This window comes from Schistocerca gregaria, chromosome 4, assembly GCF_023897955.1.
Source record: "Schistocerca gregaria isolate iqSchGreg1 chromosome 4, iqSchGreg1.2, whole genome shotgun sequence".
NCBI classification, from domain to species: Eukaryota; Metazoa; Arthropoda; class Insecta; order Orthoptera; family Acrididae; genus Schistocerca; species Schistocerca gregaria.
In genome coordinates this window covers 134,487,115-134,502,751 of record NC_064923.1, presented here as the reverse complement: position 1 = coordinate 134,502,751, position 15,637 = coordinate 134,487,115, and the positions used below count along the sequence as shown (strand labels likewise).

General features: G+C 43.6%; 1 protein-coding gene across 2 annotated transcripts in view; it reads left to right on the top strand.

Moving 5' to 3' along the window:
* The window catches only part of LOC126267390 (uncharacterized), a 401,079-nt gene that overhangs the window by 285,592 nt on the left and 99,850 nt on the right, over positions 1 to 15,637 (top strand). For both annotated transcript variants that reach the window (XM_049972581.1, XM_049972580.1), the window contains exon 3: positions 14,544 to 14,640. In XM_049972581.1, the coding sequence (XP_049828538.1) occupies positions 14,544 to 14,640 (97 nt within the window). The remainder of the gene's footprint in view (positions 1 to 14,543; positions 14,641 to 15,637) is intronic.

The following is a 15,637-nucleotide window of genomic DNA, read 5'->3' as shown; positions in this document are numbered from 1 at the left end:
AAAACCATTGCTGAGCTGAAAACAGCCATTCAGAAGGTCACCGACAATTCAGCGGGTCATGCAGAATTTTGCTAAGCGTCTGCGCCGCATCATCGCTAATGATGGCAGGCACATCGAGCATATCGTAACCTTAATATGAATATCCGTAGTGGCGTTTACATGTTGAATAAAGTTTATGCACGCCGCAGTTTGTAACTAATTTACGTTTTTTTTTTAATATATGGTTCAGTAATTGTCACCCAGTATATAAGCGTAAGACGTCGAAGAAATAGTACCGTGTAACAAACATTTACGATTAGTTTTTTCATAAGTGTCAAAAAATGGGGTATTATTTGGCAAAAAGCTAAAACTATGCTTGAAGCAACTTTTGTTGACACAAGTTATACTTCCAGGCATATTTTGAGCCACCTTATTAGGAAGTGGGCGAGTTAAATTGACGAAAGGTCTGTGGATTTAGAGATACTAGGATACAAAATATTATTCTCTCGAAATAACTGGCGTGGCTTCGTACTTTCGCAACGGTGTGAATTTCAAACGTTTCAAGTGCAGTACATTAACTCGCACTGCGGAATCGGAATTATATTTAATTAAATGAAGTGCAGCTCTAAACAATTACTACAATTCGTGCCGATCTCGGTGAGATGGCCTAATGGCGGCTGTATAAACTTCACGCAAGCCCGCTATTGCGGTTTGTACAACACCATTTACCCACTTTTCCACTTGGTGCTCTGTTAGCAACATAAGAGAGAAATTAATGTTAAGAAATAATAAAACAAGAGTCAGTACTGGTATTAAATACATTGACAGCGATACGTACATTTTAACGCAACAAGACCAGAAGGAAGGAAGATGTGGAGGGAAGTGATCTAAGAAGAAAGACAGACACAATAAATACCACTTCAAGTATATAAACTCAACCCACTACTTTTGAAAGGCTATTTCCAAAGTAACCTTATTAACACAGTTAAAGCAAGAAAAAGAAAACACTGATATATCACTGTAGTATTTCCCACGATAGAAGTTGTATTGTATGTTAAACGGGGACCTAGAAACGATAGAGAAGCTCCGTCCCTGCCGCAGCCGCAGTGGTCCACAACACCACGACGACTACCGCAGTCCACTTCACCCCTCCGCCGCCCCTCACCGAACCACTTTTTCAGGGTTATTGTGCTGTTCTGCCCCCGGTGGACCCACCTCCAGGGAACGTCGCACATCAGACGAGTGTAACCCCTTCGTTTGCATGGTAGAGTAATGGTGGTGTACGCGTATGTGGAGAACTTGTTTGCGCAACAATCGCCGACGTAGTGTAGCTGAGGCGGAATAAGGGGAACCAGCCAGCATTCGCCGAGGCAGATGGAAAACCGCCTAAGAACCATCCACAGACCGGCCGGCTCACCGGACCTCGACACAAGTCCGCCGGGCGGATTCGTGCCGGACACCAGACGCTCCTTCCCACTCCGGACGGGCCACAACAGAAGTTACTGTGTTGCCATACGTTGTAGCGTTACTCATCATCGACGTCCAAATGTGGTCTGTCAATAAAGTGATTAATACACAGTGGAATGGATCAGCTCGTGAAAAAGAACTTTATATTATCATCACTGTGGTGTCTGATGCTGGTGTGCGTTGTGGCTACACCGAAAACGGTACAGTATGTCTACATGTTGCTTTGTTGAATACACATGATTTCAATACTCTACTGTGTTACATCACTTCATTCAAACTCCACATTCTCAGTTCGATAACAAATAAACGAAGAACGTGTGACGAAACAGCAACTTAAATTTTTTTTATGATTTACTCAGTCATCACACCTTGTGTCAACACACACTGAAGCCCTGAAGAAACTGGTATAGGCATGCGTATCCAAATACAGATATGTAAATACGCAGAATACGGCGCTGCGGTCGGCAACGCCTATGTAAGACAACAAGTGTCTGGCGCAGTTGATAGATCGGTCACTGCTGCGACAATGGAAGGTTATCAAGATTTAAGTGAGTTTGAACGTGGTGTTATACTCGGCACGAGAGCGACGGAACACAGCATCTCAGAGGTAGCTATGAAGTGGGATTTTCCCGTACGACAATTTCACGAGTGTACCCTGAAGATCAGCAATCCGGTAAAACATCAAATCTCCGACATCGTTACGCCCGGAAAGAAATTCTGCGAGAACGACTGAAGAGAATCGCTCAACGTTGCAGAAGTGCCAACCTTCCGGAAATTGCTGCAGGTTTCATTGCTGGACCACCAAGAAGTGTTAGCATGCGAACCATTCAACGAAACATCATCGCTATGGGCTTTCGGGGACGAAGGTCCACTCGTGTACTCTTGACTGCACGACACAGAGCTTTGCGCCTCGTCAGGGCCCGTCAACACCGACATTGGACTGTTGATGACTGGAAATATGTTGTCTGATCGGACGAGTCTCGTTCAAATTGTATCCAGTGGATGGACGTATACAGCTATGGAGACAACCTTATGAATCCATGGACCCTGCATGTCAGCAGCGAACTGTTCAAGCTCATGGAGGCTTTGTAATAGCGTGTGGCGTGTGCAGGTGGAGTGATCGGGGACCCCTGATACGTCTAGATACGATTCTGACAGGTGAAACGCAAGTAAGCACCCTGTCTGATCACCTGCATCCATTCATGTCCATTGTGCATTCCGACTGACTTGTGCAATTCCAGAAGGACAATGCGGCACTCCACAAATCCAGAATTGCTACAGAGTGGCTCCAGCAACACTCCTCTGAATTTAAGCACTTCCGCTGGCCACAAAACTCCCCAGACAATGAACATTATTGAGCATATCTGAGATGCTTTACAACGTGCTGTTCAGATCTCTAGCGCCTCCTACTGTTAAGGATTTATGGACAGCCCTGCAGAATTCATGGTGTCAGTTCCCTCCAGCACTACTTCAGACATTAGTCGAGTCCATGCCACGTCGTATTGCGGCACCTCTGCGTGCTCGCGGGGGCCCTACACGATATTACGTAGTTGTACCAGTTTCTCTTCAATGTATATTGTTTCCAGAAAATGTTTAGCTGTTTTGGTAAACAATGTCTCATTTTTGGAATATGGTGCCCATAACTGTCTGTTAGATGGTAACGTTTCTTTAAATTCGTTAACATTAACATTAAACATCGGTTGAAGACAAATGGAGAATGACTTTGGTAATTGGTAGATGAAATACACACCATCATTTTTAAATCACTCTTGCTCGGATTTAGTCTTTCGAGTTGCGGTATTTTCCTTTTTAGGTTTTTTAGACAAGGAAATGTTCAAATGTGTGTGAATAAAAAACAATTAAAATCGCTCAAAAGAGGAAAGGCCGCTGGACCTGATGGGATACCAGTTCGATTTTACACAGAGTACGGGAAGGAACTTGCCCCCCTTCTTGCAGCGGTGTACCGTAGGTCTATAGAAGAGCGTAGCGTTCCTAAGGATTGGAAAAGGGCACAGGTTCAAGAAGGGACGTCGAACATATGTGCAGAACTATTGACCTATATCTCTAACGTCGATCAGTTGTAGAATTTTGGAACACGTATTATGTTCGCGTATATTGACTTTATGGAGACTAGAAATCTACTCTGCAGGAATCAGCATGGGTTTCGAAAAAGACGGTCGTGTGATCAACCCAGCTCGCGCTTTTCGTCCACGAGACTCAGAGAGCCATAGACACGGGTTCACAGGTAGATGCCGTGTTTCTTGACTTCCGCAAGGCGTTCGATACAGTTCCCCACAGTCGTTTAACGAACAAAGTAAGACATATGGATTATGAGACCAATTCTGTGATTGGATTGAGGAGTTACTAGATAACAGAACGCAGCATGTCATTCTCAATGGAGAGAAGTGTTCCGAAGTAAGAGTGATTTCAGGTGTGCCGCAGGGGAGTGTCATAGGACCGTTGCTACTCACAATATACATAAAAGACCTGGTGGATGACATCGGAAGTTCACTGAGGCTTTTTGCAGATGATGCTGTGGTGTCTCGAGAGGTTATAACAATGGAAAATTGTACTGAAATGCAGGACGATCTGCAGTGAATTGACGCATGGTGCAGGGAATGGCAATTGAATCTCAAGATCTCCCGGGAATGTCATAAAAAGCGTCGATAAATATTTCACCTGTCGGTGACTAACCTGCTTACAGAAACACATCCATTTGTGTAAAATAACAGTGCAGAGAAACGCAGAATGTTGTCGCATGTGAGGCCTGACCTATGACTAGAACAGCTACGTGACTGTCGCGGTCGATTTAATTCCAGCGTAATCGGGCAGTGCTCTTGCGATAGTCACATCAAATGAAAAGTGAAATAAATTCCTCATGACTCTAGCTGTGTTAAACAAACTTTAATCACGCTAACAATTATGCTATAGTTAAATCACTTCACAGGCAAGATATAAAATTCATGTAAAGTAACAATGACATGATGCAAGTCCGTGCAGGATCAGTAACGAGAAGGAGCGAAAATGATTGCAATATATTCATTCACGAGGATTTCCCTCTCGCAATGTCACATGTAATCGTAGACAACATAATAGCATGCGGTTTTCTTGTGATGTACGTGGATCCTCTTTGACTAGTTAGCCACTGGTGCGCAACATGGAATCTTTATCCATGAGATAAAATGTTATAAAAATTGAATATATTGCAGACCGGCAAGAGGATTTGAAATTTTAAATTGTTTGTCTTATAATGTGTTGGGGAAACAGTGAAGTCCAACCAGTAATTAATTGACGTTCGCTTAGTCGATTATAATCACTGAAATTAGAAATCCAGCAAGAAAAGTAATAGGTGGTTGTCTAATTAAACACTCTACAAGTGCAAGTATTCTTACATCGGAAGTGTGTATGCTTTTTCGCGGTACGATTACTGCGTTCGACCTTGTTCAGCCGCCTTCTCCCTTTACAATCACACCTACAGACCACTCACACAAAAGCTACATTTTTGCGGTTTTTACCTTTGAATATTGAACATACTACGCCGTATCAGAATCACAAAGGATCCGCATATCATTCAAAGATTCCAACAACCGTAACTGAGGCACTAGCTGTGTGGTTGGCAAAAATTGGTGAGATCAAAAATTTGCGTGTTGGATAAGTTACTGGTGCAAGTGTTTCGTTTCCAGTGCCTCAACTGCGACGCAGCTTGGAAGACAAATTGTCTGTTACATAACTACTCAAAAGACAAAATTAATTATACACTGTGCAAAAACAATTACCACTTTATCGAAACCTCTACATTGTCTCACATTTGGCTAAAAGGTGCCTACAGCTTCACCTTCGGGCTCTGTGACGCTTCAGACAGCAAGGCTGTCAAAACTTCCGAACAAAAAGGTCAAATTAGAGTGAGTTGGGTTAATGATGCCATAGTGGCTCCAAATTTTACCACACTTCTGCCTGACGCCATCACGGACATGTCACACTATGGGAAGGTCGTCGTCACCTCCTCTTACCCACATTTCACCCCTTCTTTTGACGCCTCTGCGACGTAGGTCACAACGGCGACATCTGTCGTTGAAATCACGCGGTTTTCCTGTGTGAGGCCGAGGAAAGCATTACAGACACACCATCTCCTAGAATCGATACGTAAAGGCCTCATTGTGTGGTATAAACGTTGTGAATGAAAACAGCCCTTCCGCACACTTCACAGTCGAAAACGACAGATCACAGTGGTGTGAGCCACAGATCGATGTTCTTGACAACGTTCGACACTGCTGACAATCTCCGGAAAATTCTGCCCTACTCAACGGACATCGTTGTAGTGTAGTGAGACCTCAGTGTTTACTCTGGTACACATGGTGGGGCCACGAGCGCCTTCAACACCATTCGATGAAATTTGTGAGTGATTGGGAGCAGCAAATGGTGTTTGTGTTTTTTTAGCCCTCTTGTTTCCCGCCCTTCTGTGGCGTGATCACATAGAGGTGCAACAGTGAAATGTGCGTGAATAAGACGGCAAAGAGTCCTTCTGAAAAATTTCTGTTCGGAAATACCCTTGGCTCCACCCACGCACCTTTGTTGAACACGCTAAAATTATAGTTATCGGAGACTTCGAAATCCCTCTCAAGAATGATGCATCGTGGCTGGTCCAACGCCTGGGAAAGACAACCCATTCGACACCACTTAAGTTTTCCGCCAATCGAGATACGTGACATACACAACTAAGACTGCTATAACCCGAACTGAACTGCTCGCCATATTTTCCCCAAAGTATAAGATATTCATGCTTGTTTACATATAGGTCACGATGGGAGTGGAGATCTCTGATTAAATGTATTGAATAATTCGTCGTAAATATGGATGAACGCTCAGCTGTGAAACGTACTAACAATTGCAAAAATGGTCTTTGCGTGCTCAGATTTCGTAGTGACGCTGCATTAAGAATAGAGGGGCCGTAGACTGATGGAGAGACAACTGGGAACCCTGCTGACACTCAGTTGTGGACTGTAAATTTACGTCAATAAAAGTAGTTATAAACATGAAGCTAGTTGTATGCAATTGAATTTTTCCCAGTCGGAAACAATCTGAAGCAGTTCGCCTCAAAACTGTTCGATCCTAAAGATATTTTCGCAGTTGTCAAAGTGGAGAGGAATATTTCTGATGCATTTATACATCTTACCGTAATCATACATACACGAACCGCACAATACTTAACCCCATTTCATACATAGGTACGGTAGGACGAGTGATAATTAAGATATTTTTATAGCGTATAGATCATTGTGAGGGAACCTGCACAAGTAATATAAAGTTTTTACCACAATTCAATGAGCAACAAACCCTATCATGAAGTACATGAAACGAATATTGTTTAAATGACAGATGAAACTGTTAATAAAAATTCGTTTCTCTCTAACATGAAATTATACTTTGCCCCACCTCTGTACAACAAAAGTGCGGCATTGCGTAAAGTACCTCATTTGAGAAAAAATAAACACATCCTTTACAAGTGAGTACATAAAGGCAAAACTAATAAATAGCCAGAGGTTGTTACTACATAAACCCATTCTTAACTCATTACATTTAATATTTACAAACTACCGTTCAAGTTCCGAGACTACATTCCTATAGCCATGTAATATTACATTTTAATTTTTCTGTTATGTGCTGGTCGCTGTGGCCAAGCGGTTCTAAGCGCTTCAGTCCGAAACCGCACTGCTACTACGGTTCCAGGTTCGAATCCTGCCTCGGACATGGATGTGAGTGATGTCCTTAGGTTAGTTAGGTTTAAGTAGTTCTAAGTTCTAGGGGACTGTTGACCTCAGAAGTTAAGCCCCATGGTGCTCAGAGCCGTTCGAACCATTTTTCTGTTATGTGAAAAGGGCTTTATACACTCCTGGAAATGGAAAAAAGAACACATTGACACCGGCGTGTCAGACCCACCATACTTGCTCCGGACACTGCGAGAGGGCTGTACAAGCAATGATCACACGCACGGCACAGCGGACACACCAGGAACCGCGGTGTTGGCCGTCGAATGGCGCTAGCTGCGCAGCATTTGTGCACCGCCGCCGTCAGTGTCAGCCAGTTTGCCGTGGCATACGGAGCTCCATCGCAGTCTTTAACACTGGTAGCATGCCGCGACAGCGTGGACGTGAACCGTATGTGCAGTTGACGGACTTTGAGCGAGGGCGTATAGTGGGCATGCGGGAGGCCGGGTGGACGTACCGCCGAATTGCTCAACACGTGGGGCATGAGGTCTCCACAGTACATCGATGTTGTCACCAGTGGTCGGCGGAAGGTGCACGTGCCCGTCGACCTGGGACCTGACCGCAGCGACGCACGGATGCACGCCAAGACCGTAGGATCCTACGCAGTGCCGTAGGGGACCGCACCGCCACTTCCCAGCAAATTAGGGACGCTGTTGCTCCTGGGGTATCGGCGAGGACCATTCGCAACCGTCTCCATGAAGCTGGGCTACGGTCCCGCACACCGTTAGGCCGTCTTTCGCTCACGCCCCAACATCGTGCAGCCCGCCTCCAGTGGTGTCGCGACAGGCGTGAATGGAGGGACGAATGGAGACGTGTCGTCTTCAGCGATAAGAGTCGCTTCTGCCTTGGTGTCAATGATGGTCGTATGCGTGTTTGGCGCCGTGCAGGTGAGCGCCACAATCAGGACTGCATACTACCGAGGCACACAGGGCCAACACCCGGCATCATGGTGTGGGGAGCGATCTCCTACACTGGCCGTACACCTCTGGTGATCGTCGAGGGGACGCTGAATAGTGCACGGTACATCCAAACCGTCATCGAACCCATCGTTCCACCATTCCTAGACCAGCAAGGGAACTTGCTGTTCCAACAGGACTATGCACGTCCGCATGTATCCCGTGCCACCCAACGTGCTCTAGAAGGTGTAAGTCAACTACCCTGGCCAGCAAGATCTCCGGATCTGTCCCCCATTGAGCATGTTTGGGACTGGATGAAGCGTCGTCTCACGCGGTCTGCACGTCCAGCACGAACGCTGGTCCAACTGAGGCGTCAGGTGGAAATGACATGGCAAGCCGTTCCACCGGACTACATCCAGCATCTCTACGATCGTCTCCATGGGAGAATAGCAGCCTGCATTGCGGCGAAAGGTGTATATACACTGTACTAGTGCCGACATTGTGCATGCTCTGTTGCGTGTGTCTATGTGCCTGTGGTTCTGTCAGTGTGATCATGTGATGTATCTGACCCCAGGAATGTGTCAATAAAGTTTCCCCTTCGTGGGACAATGAATTCACGGTGTTCTTATTTCAGTTTCCAGGAGTGTAAATATCTCTATAAATATGAATTACTCTTTGGTTCATTTCATACATGCAATATCAAATGTTTTATAATAAATACCGTAAAAAGTTGCTTAGATAGGTTAACCACCCATAAAGTAAACATTTCTGAATCCTCAGAGATAGGGAAAACATGGTGTACGATTGAGCCTGTTATATAGGAGCTCTATGCACAATAATAGTCCAAGACCCTACTACATATGCAGCACAAAGACTTGATTCTAATGAAGAGATCACTAAAACATATCTTCAGTCATGCAACACTAGGTTACTAATTATGATTGACAAATAATATGGTAAAATGAGTCCAAGGAGAAGGTATAGAATGATAGGACATGTGTTAGGAAATCGTGGAATATCTTCAGTTCAAACAATACTAGACTAGTAATTCTGGTGATGCAAATAGTGTGATAAAATGATTCCAAGGAGAAGGTACGGGATGATAGGACATGTCTTAATATATAACATAATATCTTTTCTGGAACTGGAGGGATCCGTGAAGGATAGAAACAGTAGTTAAACACAGATATAGCAATATATCTCAGATATAATTGAGGAACTAGAGTGCAGATGCTACCCTGAGTTGAAACGTTTAGCAGAAGAGAGAAATTAGTAGTGGGACGCATCGAATCACTCAGAAGACTGATGATTCCAACACGTTTAGCCTCTTGGCCTGTTCTGGCGTCAGTTCCAATTTTTGAACTGGCTGTCGTATGTCCCTCTTTTCTTTGGGTCAGCATTGTATCCATTTTAGGAATCCTTATTTGTTCCACCTGTTTCAGATGTTCCTTTCACTTTTGTTCATGTTGTTCTGTTCTATCATTTACCGCGAAAATATACCTCAATTGTCTAACGTTTAGCCTCGCGGGATTAGCCGAGCGTTCTAGGGCGCAGCAGTCACAGACTGTGCGGCTGGACCCGGAAGAGGTTCGAGTCGCCCTCGGGTATTGGTGTGGGTGTGCGTTTGTCCTTAGGATAATTTAGGTTAAGCCGTGTGTAAGCTTAGGGACTGATGACCGTAGCAGTTAAGTTCCACACATTTGAACATTTTTTCTAATGTTTACATCAGGAATCCTGCCCAGCATAATGCAGCCTTTGATTGCTCATAAATATTTCATTTCAGTCGCTTGAACATGGCTACAATTTTTTCTCTTCATAATACAGGTTTCACCGCCATTCAGTAGAACAGATGCAGCCTATAGAATTTCATTTTCGTGTGCGATTTTAGTGCTGTAGCTTAACACAACGTCGTTATCTTCATTAAAAGTTATATATCTCTCTTGATAATTGAAGTTCTGAGCTTGTTCCAAAATCTGAACTTCATTTACTCTTTTGTTTCGTACTGAGTATTTCCTATGGAATGCCAAAGTATTAGTTTTAGTTATCTCCATCGTAAAATTAAAATCCTTTCCAATCAAGTTTAAAAGATGGATGATTTTTGTGGCTCATCTTCAGAATTTGCCATTGACACAATATCATCAGCTTATACTTGCATGTTTATATAATTTTTTTTACGGCGTTTTTTTCATTTTCGGATGGCATCATTTATATAAATATTAAAAACAGGTAATAAGTACACGTTTGTCTCATACCTTGACTTTTAAAAATATTCTCCCCTTTGTAATGGGGACCTCAAGCATTAAGTAAGTTCGTTATACAGACTCTTTATTCAGTTTCTTAAGTGATTGAGGTAACAACGGTTTTCGATTCTCGCAGGCTCTCTCTACCCATACTGTCGAATGCTCTTTCAAAAACTGTGGAAGCCAGTTAGATTCTTCTTTTCTTTGCACACCAGGCATTTTAACGCTAAGGCCCTGGGTATAATTTGCATTTTTGTTTCTACATTATACCACCCATTTACTGTAAGGTAATGAAATCTGTGTTACATAATCAGTTACATTTTCACAATGACTTCTTACCTTTGGATTATACGACAAATTATTGTAATGATATGTCCATTGTTCCTGACTTGACACATTTATTTGTGACATATGTATCACATATCTATTTACTTGTCTTAATATTTTTAACGCGGAGGCAGATGCGTTGTGACATAAATTCACTGAGAACGTGGTATCTGAATATGTACGAGGGTCGGTCAAAAAGTAATGCCTCCCATTTTTTTTCTACTTAAAAAAATTAAGTTAAGTGAAAAATTTGAATTTGGCGCCATTCCTCAAACCTTCTTCTGCAATCCACTGCAGTAGTAACTTTCTGTGTCAACAGGTGGCAGCACAGCAGAAGTTTGTAAGATGGCCGACATCGATGTTCGTTTGAGACAGCGTTGTGTGATTGAATTCTTGAATGCAGAAGGTGAAACGCCCATACGCATTCATGAAAGACAGAAGAAGGTGTATGGTGTTGTGACAGTGGATGTCAGCACTGTTAGACGATGGGTTAGTCGTTGTAAGGAAGCTGAAGGGCAAACACCGTTGACTGACGAAAAGCGGAGCGGCAGGCCGGTGAGTGCAGTGACTCCACACAACATTCAGCAAGTTGATGACATCATTCGTGGTGACCGTCGGGTGACTGCAGATGAAGTGTGTCGCATTATTTCTCTTAGTAAAGGCAGTGTGATCACGATTATTAAACAATTGGGGTACTCAAAAGTTTGTGCACGGTGGGTTCCAAGAATGTTAACCGATCAGAATAAAGAGGTAAGGAAAACAATAGCCTCCCAACACTTGCAGCGCTTCCGTTTGGAGGGAGATGAGTTTCTGAAAAAAATTGTGACCGGGGACGAAACATGGGTGCATTTTTTTGAACCCGAATCAAAGAGGCAGTCAATGGAGTGGCGTCACACAAGCTCGCCGAGGAAGAAAAAATTCAAAACTGTGCGATCGGCAGGGAAAGTTATGGCAACAGTTTTCTGGGATACAGAGGGTGTGATTCTGGTTGATTTTTTGGAGCAGGGATGCACAATAAATTCTGTTCAATACGTCACAACCCTCAAAAAACTTAAAGCACGTCTTCAGCGAGTTCGCCCAACAAAATCAATGGCAGATGTTCTTCTTTTGCATGACAATGCAAGACCACACACCAGTCGTCACACCTCTGACGAGATTGTCAAAATTGGATGGGAAGTTTTGCCTCATCCCCCATACAGCCCTGACCTGGCACCATCAGACTTCCATCTGTTCGGGCCACTAAAAGAAGCTCATCGTGGGATTCATTTTGAGGATGAGGAGGCCGTCAAAACATCCGTGCGTCAATGGCTTAGGAAGCAGAGCTGTGATTTTTACCGTGCTGGGATACATGCCCTTGTTCAAAGATGGACCAAAACTGTAGAGATGGGCGGAGATTACATTGAAAAATGACAAAATGATCCTCAATGTTGTGGTTTTCAACCTATGTAATTGCATTTAAATTTCCTGACAATTAAACGAAGAAAAAAAATAGGAGGCATTACTTTTTGACTGACCCTCGTATCTTGTAGATATTATACACTGTCCAGTCACATTAATGTGACCACCTGTTACAATCCTGAATCACCATCTTTAGCAGCGCCTGAGGTGTGAGATGTGCAGAAAGAGAGTCAGTGTGGTTCTGGAAGGTAGCAACAGGAGTGTGGAACCATGTAGACTCCAGTACCGTTGCCAGCTGCGCTAGGTTTCGCGGTTGAGAAACCAAGGCGCAAACAGCGCGAGCGAGGTGGTTTCGGATCCTCGATTGGGTTTAAATGCACAGGGTTGGGTGGCCAGGGGAGTAGGTTAAACTTGTTCTGGTGCTCTTCGAACAACAGACGCACACTGCGAGCTGTGTCACACATTCCACTGTCCCGCTGTTAGATACCATCACGCCGAGAGAAAACAAACTGCATATAGAGATTGACATGGTCCACAAGTCTAAATGCATACTTTCGTTGATCCGCTGTGCCTTCCAGAATGACATCACGCAGGGGCTTTCACAAAAGATCTCCAGGCCATAATGCTTCCTCCTCTGAGCTGGACCCTTTCAACCATTTTTGCGGGGCCTGCCGTGGAGGCCGTGCGATTCTAGGCGCTTCAGTCCGGAACAGCGTGACTGCTACGGTCGCAGGATCGAATCCTGCCTCGGGCATGGATGTGTGCGATGTCCTTAGGTTAGTTAGGTTTAAGTAGTTTTAAGTTCTAGGGGACTGGTGACCTCAGAAGTTAAGTCCCATAGTGCTCAGAGCCATTTGAACCATTGTTGCAGGGTATTTGCTTTCCGACGTTTCACGACGACAATGCATAAAAGGTGATTAATCTGAAAAGGTCACATGTCGATACTTACTGGACGTCCAGCTGGGGTACTGGCCTGGAAATTCCAGCCTTAGTCACCAATGAATTGTAGTCAACATGTGTGAATGAATCGGACGCCTTCTGCGGAGGGCCATCTGCAGCAACGTTCGCTGAATGGTCATTGAGGAGACACAGTTGGTAGCCTTTTGCTCAACAATAGCACACCCTTTCTCCCGTACTCATCTCCGCAGGTGTCATTCAGCCCTGTCATGTATGGCCCGTGGTGCATTACGGATGCCTCGATGCCAGTTTTTGATTGCCCCATTTTGCCCATGCGTGGTATCTTTTAACCAAGGCGGTGCGCGAACAATTTACATACTTAGCCTTTTAGGAAATGTAAGGTAATTAAATGTGTTAACATAATCAGTTACATTTTTCGCAATGTCTGCTTAGCTTTGGATTATACAACAAATTCTTGTAATGTTGTTTCCATTCTCCTTGAATTGATACAGCCAGCGACCATGCCCGTCTGGATCCCAGACAAATCGCTCTGTTTCAGCATGACAACCACTGCACTGTTTTCCGACTCTCCCCGACACGATTTATATACCCTCGACTGCTATGTCTGATACCTGTTGTCTGCGAGTGGTTGTTAAGCTTTGACGTCAAACATAGGTGGAGGTCACATTAATGCGAATGGACCGTGTATGTCGTCTCAGATCGGGTCGTTTCATTTCTGTTCTATTTTCAGAGTTTTTAGAAAGGATAAAAATGACAGTTGAGTAGATCGGTTGGAGACAGGGACCAGAAACGAAAGATTGCCTCTCCCACCGCTCGTTTGAAACGCTGTTACTGGAGCCTATAAACTGGAGGGGTTTCGGGTAGACGCACGTCATGAAACGGGAACATACAGACTTGCCGAGCCGAGTCTTCACTATAAGAATACTGGTTATTAAACCTGCAACACAGCCGGCCGCTGTGGTTGAGCGGTTCTAGGCGCTTTAGTCCGGAACCGTGCTGCTGCTACGGTCGCAGGTTCGAATCCTGCCTCGGGCATTGATGTGTGTTGTGTCTTTACGTTAGTTAGGTTTAAGTAGTTCTAAGTCTAGGGGACTGATGACCTCAGATGTTAAGTCCCATACGGCTTAGACCCAAACCTGCAACACCACGAAGGCTGCATGCAACAAACTACCGTGCTATACACTACACATATGAATATGCAAATGATTACGAAAATCGTTGTTGCTCTGTGGTCCAGCACGGTACCAGCATGACGTTCTGGTAGATCGGCGCCGCGGGTCCGTCACACTGCACAGACGCCCATATCTTTACTTTGAACATGACCCCACTAGCACACTTTTCGGTTACAGTGCAAGCATATGTTGAAACTCTTAACTTCCCACTCACGCACTTTTTCGTTGTGGTAAAGACGTTTATATGCAAATGAAAATCATACAGCTTGTTTGATTGTCAAATCCTAAGAGAGTGTTACTATAAAAGAAATGTTCATATAATAATTCTGAACTTCTGAGTATTTCGAAAATAATGTCTTTGTTTTCTTCACTGTTTCGCAGGAATTTGCTTTAGAGGGAGAGCTGTTGGGACTGAAGAGCTATGTTGCGACGAAACAGTCTCCAGTTTCAGAGGGCAGTGTTCGTAGTGTATCTCAAGGTAAGAAAAGTCTGCATTGTTCTGGGCTAGTATGCAAGCATTGCCGTAAACAGACATAATTACACAAAAAAGAAATAGCGCGCAATGTGTCAAATCTGTTAGTAGAAAGACGAGGAATTCCGCACACTCACTGCCCCCCCCCCCCCTCCCCGTCAAATTTACAATTATATTTCATGTATAACAAAGCTTCTTATTATTCTAAAATTGTGTTAACCTGCTAAGTATTTGACGTTGACTATGTAAAAGGTTTTTCGTTTGAAGCACGGAAACATAATTACGTTTCTTGTATTAGTTTTGCAATATTCACGCACTGGCTAATGAAAAAATCAAAATTAAAACTTTTGTAGTCTACTGTGGATATTTTTCACTCTGTTTTAATATCTCTCATTTTTCAGGCATCTCAATTTTAATGACGTCATAATCCTGACTGTGTCGGCTTTCATATTCTTGATATTTTTTTACTATTTGGAAGCGGTTCGTCGTCGTGAATATTAGTTTCTTTCTGATCTCCGGGCACAGTAATTGTTAATTTTCTGTGCGAGAAGACGCCACAATTTACTGACTGCAAAATTCGTCGCAAAAGAGGGTTCGTAGTGGAACTGAATATTTCCTAGTATCTTTCTCTCTTTATCTTTGATGAATTAATCAGTAAATAAAGGCGATATTGTTTAAGGAAATCCTGTCCAAATTAGTTTTAAACTCTTGAGAGTAAGTTAAATTAACGTCAAAAATTATTTTTGCGAGTTATTATACAGTCAATGTTCATTGATGCTGGCACTCAAAGATGCTATGCCTATGATAACTTTGTTTGATTTGAAGAAAAAGAGACGATTGCTGCGCTACACTGCGCAATGTAGCGATCGAAAATAATTAAAGTTCTCACAGTTTCAACTTCGAATTAATTCCTATCCTCTGAAAGTCGCTATCTAACTTCCCTGAATTCACTAAAAAGAATTAATTATGAGTTCTTTTTAATAATAAAACTTTTACCCTTTCA